The following is a 10072-nucleotide window of genomic DNA, read 5'->3' as shown; positions in this document are numbered from 1 at the left end:
CCTTGATCTTTATGGCCTTCCTGTGACATCGGGTGGTGTAGGTGTCCTGGAGGGCAGGTAGTTTGCCCCAGGTGATGCGTTGTGCAGACCTCACTACCCTCTGGAGAGCCTTACGGTTGTGGGCGGAGCAGTTGCCGTACCAGGCAATACAGCCCGACAGGATGCTCTCGATTGTGCATCTGTAAAAGTTTGTGAGTGTTTTTGGTGACAAGCTGAATTTCGTCAGCCTCTTGAGGTTGAAGAGGCATTGTACACCTTCTTCACCACACGGTGATATGTACACTGATGAACTTAAAACGTTCCACCCTCTCCACTACTGTCCCGTGGTAGGGGGCTGCTCCCTCTGCTGTTTCCTGAAGTCCACGATCATCTCCTTTGTTTTGTTGACATTGAGGTTGTTTTCCTGACACCACACTCCGAGGGCCCTCACCTCCTCCCTGAGGGCCGTCTCGTCGTTGTTGGTAATCAAGCCTACTACTGTAGTGTCGTCTGCAAACTTGATGATTGAGTTGAACAGGGAGTACAGGAGAGGACTGAGAACACACCCTTGTGGGGCCCCAGTGTTGAGGATCAGCGAGGTGGAGATGTTACCTACCCTCAACATGGGGGCGGCCCGTCAGGAAGTCCAGGACCCAGTTGCACAGGGCGGGATTGAGACCCAGGGTCTCGAGCTTAATGACGAGTTTGGAGGGTACTATGGTGTTACATGCTGAGCTGTAGTCGATGAACATAGGAATACATAGGTATTCCTCTTGTCCAGATGGGTTAGGGCAGTGTGCAGTGTGATTGCGTCGTCTGTGGACCTATTGGGGCGGTCAGCAAATTGGAGTGGGTCTTGGGTGTCAGGTAGGGTGGAGGTGATATGGTCCTTGACTAGTCTCTCAAAGCACTTCATGATGACGGAAGTGAGTGCTACGGGCGGTAGTCATTTAGCTCAGTTACCTTAGCTTTCTTGGGAACAGGAACAATGGCTGCCCTCTTGAAGCATGTGGGAACAGCAGACTGGGATAAGGATTGATTGAATATGTCCGTAAACACACCAGCCAGCTGGTCTGCACATGCTCTGAGGATGCGGCTGGGGATGCCTCCTGGGCCAGGAGCCTTGCGAGTGTTAAAAGGTTAAGTTTTACTCACGTTGGCTGCAGTGAAGGAGAGCCCGCAGGTTTTGGTAGCAGGCCGTGTCCGTGGCACTGTATTGTCCTCAAAGCGAGCAAAGAAGTTGTTTAGTCGGGTCTGGGAGCAAGACATCGTGGTCCGCGACGGGGCTGGTTTTTCTTTTGTAGTCCGTGATTGACTGTAGACCCTGCCACATACCTCTCGTGTCTGAGCCGTTGAATTGCGACTCTACTTTGTCTCTATACTGGCGCTTAGCTTGTTTGATTGCCTTGCGGAGGGAATAGCTACACTGTTTGTATTTGGTCATGTTTCCAATCACCCCCGATTTAAAAGCAGTGGTTCGCTCTCAGTTTTGTGCGAATGCTGCCATCAATCCACGGTTTCTGGTTGGGGAATGTTTTAATAGACGCTGTGGGTACAACATCACCGATGCACTTGCTAATAAACTCGCTCACCGAATCAGCGTATTAATCAATGTTGTTGTTCGACGCTATGCGGAACATATCCCAGTCCATGTGATCTTGAAGCATGGAATCTGATTTGTCGGACCAGCGTTGAACAGACCTAAGCGCGGGTGCTTCCTGTTTTAGTTTCATACTATAGGCTGGGAGCAACAAAATGGAGTCATGGTCAGCTTTTCCGAAAGGAGGGCAGGGGAGGTCCTTATATGCGTCGCGGAAGATAGAATAACAATGATCCAGGGTTTTGCCAGCCCGGGTTGCGCAATCGATATGGTGATTGAATTTAGGGAGCCTTGTTTTCAGATTAGCCTTGTTAAAATATGGAGAATTGAAAGAAGGAAGACGTGGGAGTTTTGTTTATTATTATTATTATGTAGTATTATTTGTGAGTGTAGTGTTAGATGGTAGGGTGTTTTTGTGTTTTTTTATTTGTTTTAAAATTATTTTTTGAATATATTTTTTTTGTTGTATTCATAACACTCCAGTAGGTGGCGGTAATGCAACATTTTTTGGATGCCAACCGCCGTTATACCTCAACGAAGAAGAAAAGATGGCGGAGCATACGTTACACCACAATAATTATTTTACAAGAGACGTTGAGAAAAACGACGGATCTGTCTTGAAAATCAAACAGTGCTTTAAAGGAGACGTCGGTTGTGTGGTGTGGGATGCAGCAATTGTCCTGTCAAAATATTTAGAAACGAAACCGTTGTATGATCCTTGCTCGGGCGTGAACATGTGGTCTAGCAAAAACATTCTAGAGTTAGGAGCAGGAACAGGAGTTGTGGGCCTTATGGCAGCATCTTTGGGGTGAGTAACGTTAACTAGCTACTAAATGTTATTGGGAGCCTTTTATCTATATGAATCGTTGACAAACTATTTGCTTCGCTTCTAACTAAAATAAACTATCTAACATTAGTTAGCTCGCTAACGTTTCTGTCTAGCTGAACTGTATATAAATACATAGCTACGTTCGCTACCTATCGAATGGTCTGAAATTACATTGGTACAGAACTGATTATGATTCAAATAATTTCATCAATGAACATAGTCTTAATCCCTCTCTCTTTCTGTCCTGTAGGGCTCAGGTTACTGTGACAGACCTCGAGGACCTGCAGTCTCTACTCCAAGTCAATATCCAAGACAACCAGGAACTTGTCAGCAGTGGATCCATCGAAGCCAAGGTACTAAAATGGTCTGTACTGTACTTATCCCAGTACTTGTTAGTTAATATAGATTATATTTCCTAAGAGAAGGCAAACTACAGCCATAGTTATCACAGTAGGCTATAATGTGTAAGCAAACCATGGCTTTTCTATAGATGGGCCATGTAATCTAGCCTTGTTCATGTCTCAAATGTGGAATTCTCTTATCTTTTTAAAGGGGTGAAAATGTGTCAGAGTTTCTACCACACCCACATTTTATCCTGATGGCGGACTGCATCTATTATGAACAGGTGTTGTACTGTTGTGATACTGAATTTGTGCAATTTTAATTTGGGGGGGTATTAACCTAGGCTCATTTTTTGTTGGACTTGCTTTTTATTGCTTGAACACCTATACAACTGCCCAACACATTTAGTAATAAAACACGATTGATAGTGGGATGAGTTACTTTGAGTTCAATACATGGGTGAAAAATAACTATTTTACTGTCTGTTGTACTTAGTCCGTGAAGCCACTGGTGGAAACCCTGAAGCACCTGGTTGGACCAGAGACCACCATCATATGCTGCTATGAGCAACGCACAGTGGGTGTCAACCCCAAAGTGGAGAAACAATTTTTTGAGGTGAGAAATCTGTCAGTTCTTCTTCTCATATATACTGTTGTGTAAGGAAATGTAGTTTAGTTAGCTGTTATATGTGAACTTTTCATTTCTTCTGTGGAGATATTAGGACCATCTTCCTCTTCAATGATGTGCTGTTCCTCTGTTCTGTTGTCCAATCAGTTGCTTCTACAAGACTTCCAGTCTGAGGAGATCCCTTTGAACAAGCAGGACCCAGAGTATAACAGTCCTGACATCCGCATCCTTCACATTCGCAGAGCTGTCTGAGTGAATGAGTGTCTTGTGTATATGTGGTTGTCAGGGTTGTGGTATACAAATAATTGAATTGCACTCATGTACAGTTCACATGGTAATTTAAATTGAATGGACCCCAGGGGAGAGCGCTAATGTTGAAAGAACTCATTTGAAAATCCTTTATCGATATATCCATGTTGTCTTAGTATGGACTATGAGTTTTACTAGACTGTGATATTCATTGTACCATGATTCTAAAACAAATCCCAGTTAAAGGTAGACTCCACGATATGACTTGGGTGCACAAAGTAAACAGCATAGGGGATCAATTTCCGCAGCAGCTAAGAGTGTTGAAGCGTGAGGCTAAACTTCTCCTCTGTTTTGGTCCCGTGCCACGAGACGCAAACTCATACACGTGCAGATACTGTGTGTGACTGTGGGAGCGAAGTCTTGCATCTCACTCATCGCAATATATGTGGTGCTGAACGTGGCAACGTCATTTCGCTGGGTCTACCTTTGAAAAGGAAAACATTCTCCTTCAGAACATTGTTTTTCTCATTGCAGTATTTAACTGTTGGAACACATTTGTGGGATGATTAAGTTAATTTTTAATAGAAGTTAATGAAATATAATTTTAGCTAATTAAAGTGTCATATACAGACTATACTAAGTTGTGTCAAGTTGGCTGGATGTCCTTTGGGTGGTGGACCACTCTTAATACACAGGAAATTGTTGAGCATGAAAAACCCAGGAGCATTGCAGTTCTTGACACAAACCGGTTCGCCTGGCACGTACTACCATATCCCGTTCAAAGGCACTTACATATTTTGTCTTGCCCATTCACCATCTGAATGGCACACATACACAATCCATATCTCAATGCTTAAGTATTCTTTAACCTGTCTCCTCCCCCTCATCTACACTGATTTAACAAGTGACATCCATGTCAGTCTGGATTCACCTGGTCAGTCTGTCATGGAAAGAGCAGGCGTTCTTAATGTTTTGTATACTCAGTGTATATCATGTTCAGCAGCAGAGTGCTAGTGTGTGGATATAGTTTTCAGAAAGTATTCATACCCCTTGACTTATTCCACATTTTGTAGTTACAGCCTAAATTTTAAACATTTTTCTCACCAGTCCCCACACACTATCCATAATGACAGTGAAAACATGTTTAAATACAGATCTAATTTACATAAGTATTCACACCCCTGAATCAATACATGCTAGAATCACCTTTGGCAGTGATTACAGCTGTGAGTCTTTCTGGTTAAGTCTAAGAGCTTTGCACAACTGGATTGTACAATATTTGCATACACAAAAATATTTAAGCTCTGTCAAGTTGGATCATTGCAGGACAGCCATTTAAATCTTGCCATCAATTTTTAAAAATCTGATTTAAAGGCCACTCAGGAACATTCAATATGGTTTTGGTTAGCAACTCCAGTGTATATTTGGTCTTTGTTTTAGGTTATTGTCTTGCTGAAAGGTGAATTAGTCTCCCAGTGTCTGTTGGAAAGGAGACAACCAGGTTTTTCTATAGGATTTTGCCTTAGCTCTGTTCTGTTTCTCTTATCCTAAAAACTCTCTAGTCCGTGCCGATTAAAAGTATACCCATAACATGATGCAGCCATTTTTCTGTACAGGCTTCCTTCTTTTCACTCTGTCAATTGGATTACTATTGTGGAGTAACTATAATGTTGTTGATTCATCCTCAGTTTTCTCCTGTCACAGCCATTAAACTAACTTTTAAAGTCACCAATGGCCTAGGGGTGAGGGCTGTTTTCTTTCCTCTCCGGCAACTGAGTTAGGAAGGATGCCTATCTTTACTGTGACTGGGTGTATTGATATACCATCCAAAGTGTAATGAATCATTTCACCATGCTCAAAGGAATATTCAATGTCTGCTTTTTAAAATGTTTACCCATCTACCAATAGGTTCCCTTCTTTGCGAGGCATTGAAAAACCTCCCTGGTCTTCGTGGTTGAATCTGTTCGAAATTCATTGTTTTACAGAGGGACCTTACAGTGATCTGTATGTTTTGGTTAGAGAGATGAGGTAGTCATTCAAACATGTTAATAACTTATTGCACACAATCCATGCAACTTATTATGTGACTTGTAAAGTACATTTTTACTCCTGAAATTATTTACACTTGTCATAACAAAGTGGTTGAATACTTATTGACTCAAGACAGATTCTTTTTTAAATTAATTTGTAAAAAAAAAAACATAATTCCACTTTGACATTATGGGGTATTGTGTGTAGGCCAGTGAAACAATCTCAACTTAATCCATTTTAAATTGAGGCTGTAACACAAAGTCAAGGGGTGTGAATACTTTCTGAAGGCAATCACTATTCTCTGTGATGCACTGAGCTATTCGTTCAGTGTGTGTGCCCTGTCCAGCCCTTACACAGTGGTGCACAGCATGGAGCACTGAACGTTAAATCATACTTGCTCTGAGCAATACCCTGCTCGTTCTATTGTGCATGATTTTATTTAACCAGGCAAGTCTGTTAACCTGCCCAACCCTAACCCGGACGACGCTGGGCCAATTGTGTGCCACCCTATGGGACTCCCAAACACTACCGATTGTGATACAGCCTGGAATCGAATCGGTCTGTAGGGAAGCCTCTGGCACTGAGATGCAGTGCCTTAGACCGCTGTGCCACTCGGAAGCAACTGGACTCCATGCAAACAGATTTCTGCAGAACAGGCCTGGTGGATGGGAATGGTTCTAGCTCTGTCCTTTCAGGTGACCTGCTTCTAGAATTGGCACCCACTGCCTTTCATATGCCTCAAACGGATGGGTCCACTAAACCAGTGTTTCCCAACGCTGGTCATCAAGTACTCTCAACAGCACACATTTTTTGTTGTAGCCCAGGACAAAAACACCCAATTCAACTTGTCAAAGGCTTGATGATTAGTTGCCAAGTAGAATCAGGTGTTTTTGTCTGAGGCCACAGCAAAAATATGTAGTGTTGGGGGTAATCGAGCACATGACAGTTACCAGTTACTTCCATTTCTGAGCACGAGGGGGCAATAGTTGCTCACAATGGGAAACAGCAAGTTGTGCTGGTTAACATGGAACGGTAACATTTCTAAATGTAGATGTTTAATATTGATTTGATTAAGATTTAACATTTAAGCTAAAGTAGACATTCACCATAATTAATACAATGAACCACCAAATAATTTACCATGTTACATGTCATAGTTATTCTATACTCCATACTGTAGTTCAATGTTCATGCATCACCAAGTAGATTGAGCATAGAGCCAGCTTCCCTGAATGGCCCTCCATGCAGGGGGAATTCCTCATCAAGCCCCAGATTAGTAGGAAGATTCTCTTTTTCAAGCATAAACCATGAAGCGCGCTGCATACTCCCACAGGCATGCATGGGCCCCCTCGCAGCCTTTCATGCATATCTCTGTTTACATAGTGGGGCTGTAGTGTTGTTGGTTGGCAGGTCTGCCTCCAATGCCCTCTCTTCAGCTATATGGAGAGACTCAATGACATTTACTAACAAGCAAGTCGGGGTTAATCTCCATGTTAAGTGTCTGCTGACTAATGACTTTGTATTTTTTATTTATTTTTTGTTTCTAAATCAAATTTGGCAGATTCATTAATGATGATTAATATGGATAGTAATCAAACTATACCAGTCATTGTCTGGGTTCAATCAAGTGATCCACTTAGCAGTGAAAAACCTATCTTAAAACCTGCTTAAATGACCATCTGTGATGTATACTATTCACTCCCCTGGGTTTGGCCTTGTTTGTTAAAGTAGGACATTTTGTATAAAATAAAACAACTTCTCAGATTTAAAAAGGATTGTAATCTAAAGTGAATACCAAGAGATTTGTTTTAAATCTAAAGCGGTCGGACAGCGAATGAATACATTCTCCATAATCCAATTTTGAATGACTAAACAGTGGATTTACTGTAGATTTATCATTGTCACAGTTGTAAACATATAGTATAATTGTTATTGTTTCATTCACACCTGCACTGTTGGGGTCTCGGTGCTTAAGAATCACTGTACACTGAAACTACATGTGCATGTGACTAAATAAAAAAATGTAACCAAATCAGAATACACACGCCTCCCTTTCCTATCAAAAAGACACTCGAGAGACAAAAAAAGTGCTGGATATCAGAACCTTTTACAAATGCACATACTGTACATTCTAAAATGTCCTAGTCACAAACACACACAGGAGACAGATGAAAGTGTGCATGTTAGTTGAATGAATCACAGACCCCCACCCTCAAATCCCTCAAGGCCTTCTTGGCTGATAATACATAGCCTCTAAGTCCTTCCACTCAACAGGAAAAGGCAGGAGGAATGTGGCAATTGCACAGAGATTAATTGCCATTTGTTGCCTTTGCTATAAATAACCAAAACAGATCATTTGAGAATTACTGCTAGTGGCTCTCTTTTCTCCCTCTGTATGCTGTCCAAGTGCCACTGGACTGTAGGGCTTCCTATTCAATCCCCTCTTCTCCTTGGCCAGGATATGTTTAGCCTAATTACTTTGACACAGAGCCGGTATTGAGTGTCATCCTCCTCCCCTCTGAGTGGTGAGGACAGGGCAGAGGGATGAAGGGGAAGTCCAGTACATGGTGTCATTGAGCAGCATTTCAGATTGTCCCTCTCTCTCCTCTCCCTTACAATTGTTCCTGCTATAAAATGTTAACGCTTACGTTCTCTTAAAATGTATCCTCGTTTTCTTTATTTAGGCTAGCACTACAGTAAGAAGGCTTTCACTGAAATGAGAACAGCTGCCATGACCAGAGGAGCGCTGCGATTGCTGCATTCTGATGATGAACTTATCTTTTTGGACCTGACTGTTTCAATTGATAGTTATACTGTATGTGTGCACCTGTCCAGTGTATATGAGAATCATTTTTATTTTATTTTTTACCGTATAACATTTTTGACAAGCAGAATATTACTGCTTAAAAAAACCCAATAAGGACTGCTGGTGGAAATACTTTTAGTATTTCAGAGGCAATGTGGAGCATACTCAATGTGGAGCATACTTCTGTAAACCTGCCTACACATTGTTACTGTGAGATACAACTTCCAAATACCACTTCCTCTGTATTTCACCGTTCTGTGAAAAGGGAAAACATTAAGTCATAATGATGAAGATCCTGTGATGGGGCTACTGTTTCCAGTCTTGCATGTAGGTCATCATTCTCATGTTATGGAGTGCTCTGTAAAGGTGCTAGCCATTCTGGAGCACATTCCCAAACCTCTGCATAAATTCCACAGACAGCGAGAGAGAGCAGAGAGACTGCTGCATCACAGCCTAGTGACACAGAAGAGCCTTTGTGTCATCCTCATCAAGCTGCTGCCAATTCATCCTAGCCAGGAGATGTTGTTGCTGCTCCACAAAAGAACACACATTTTCTTGAGTACTTAAGAATATAAATCAGATTGAGATTATTAAAAATAGACTGGTACCAGTAGTGTAAAAGTGGGGCTCCTCTGATACAGTAGAGGCTGGTGGGAGGAGCTATAGGAGGACAGGCTCCTTGTAATGGCTGGAATGGAATTAATGGAACGGTATCAAATGTATGTAAACCCCATGTTTGAATCCGTTCCATTGATTCCATTCCAGCCATAACAATGAGCCAGTCCTCCTATTGCTCCTCCCATCAATCTCCACTGCTCTGATATGACAAAATCCCTCCCGAAAGACCTCCTCCTTCCCCATTGTCTGTTTTTACAGACCCAGTTGTCTGATTTCAGACTGGCAGGCCCATAGAGTCATGTACACAAAAGCTCAAAATTATCTGACAATGTTCTAAATAGAGCATAACATTTTATTGTGATGTTTTGTATTTGCATTGTGTACAGCAGTGTCCCAGTCTTGGATAAGAAGGCACAGATGGCTGATTATTTTCAAAGCTCAGTTCTATACGAAAGGAGTGTACAGTGCTAATGGAGCATAGCCCAATTCTAGAGATTGAATGGATAGAGCAACGGCTGTCTTAATCCACATCCACGTTATCACCCGGGGAGCAGTTGTTGTTGGGGGTTCACTTCACAGATTTTCCCCACCTTGATGGCTCTGGGATTCGAACCAGCAACCTTTCGGTTACTGGCCCAACAGCTTGGCTGCCTGCATGTTGTCAGTCTGAACCCTGACACTACTCCAATTCAGTGGGGGAAAAATACCCAATACTTGAGTATAAGTAAAGAGACCTTAATAGAAAATGACTCAAGTGAAAGTCACCCAGTAAAATACTACTTGAGTAAAAGTCTAAGTATTTCGTTTTAAATATAATTAAGTGTGAAAAGTCAACATAATTGCTAAAATATACTTAAGTATCAAAAGTAAAACTATAAATAATTTTACATTCCTTATTAAGCTCACCAGATGGCACCCTTTTATTCTTTTTTTTTATTTACGGGTTTGGTATCGTAACACTCAGACATCATTTACAAATGAAGAATGTGTT

General features: G+C 41.8%; 1 protein-coding gene across 1 annotated transcript; it reads left to right on the top strand.

The window, feature by feature from the left end:
• The first annotated feature begins 2111 nt into the window (after positions 1–2111).
• LOC139375202 (valosin containing protein lysine (K) methyltransferase) lies at positions 2112–5526 on the top strand. The gene is made up of 5 exons (XM_071116775.1): positions 2112–2387; positions 2659–2772; positions 2961–3033; positions 3246–3365; positions 3525–5526. Exons 1-5 carry the CDS (start codon positions 2128–2130, stop codon positions 3627–3629), a joined length of 672 nt encoding a protein of 223 aa, XP_070972876.1. The 5' UTR covers positions 2112–2127; the 3' UTR covers positions 3630–5526.
• Positions 5527–10072: the final 4546 nt, after the last annotated feature.

This window comes from Oncorhynchus clarkii, chromosome 19 (assembly GCF_045791955.1).
Source record: "Oncorhynchus clarkii lewisi isolate Uvic-CL-2024 chromosome 19, UVic_Ocla_1.0, whole genome shotgun sequence".
Classification (NCBI taxonomy): Eukaryota; Metazoa; Chordata; class Actinopteri; order Salmoniformes; family Salmonidae; genus Oncorhynchus; species Oncorhynchus clarkii.
This window is presented reverse-complemented; position numbering and strand designations above follow the sequence as displayed.

What these genes read in the sequence shown, in the direction of transcription:
- LOC139375202 (XM_071116775.1), top strand. Translation starts at nt 2,128, where the DNA reads ATGGCGGAGCATACGTTACACCACAATAATTATTTTACAAGAGACGTT. An exon ending in CTTATGGCAGCATCTTTGGG is followed by an intron (nt 2,388 to 2,658) that starts GTGAGTAACGTT and finishes TCTGTCCTGTAG; the next exon opens with GGCTCAGGTTACTGTGACAG. An exon ending in GAAGCCAAGGTACTAAAATG is followed by an intron (nt 2,773 to 2,960) that starts GTCTGTACTGTA and finishes ATCTTTTTAAAG; the next exon opens with GGGTGAAAATGTGTCAGAGT.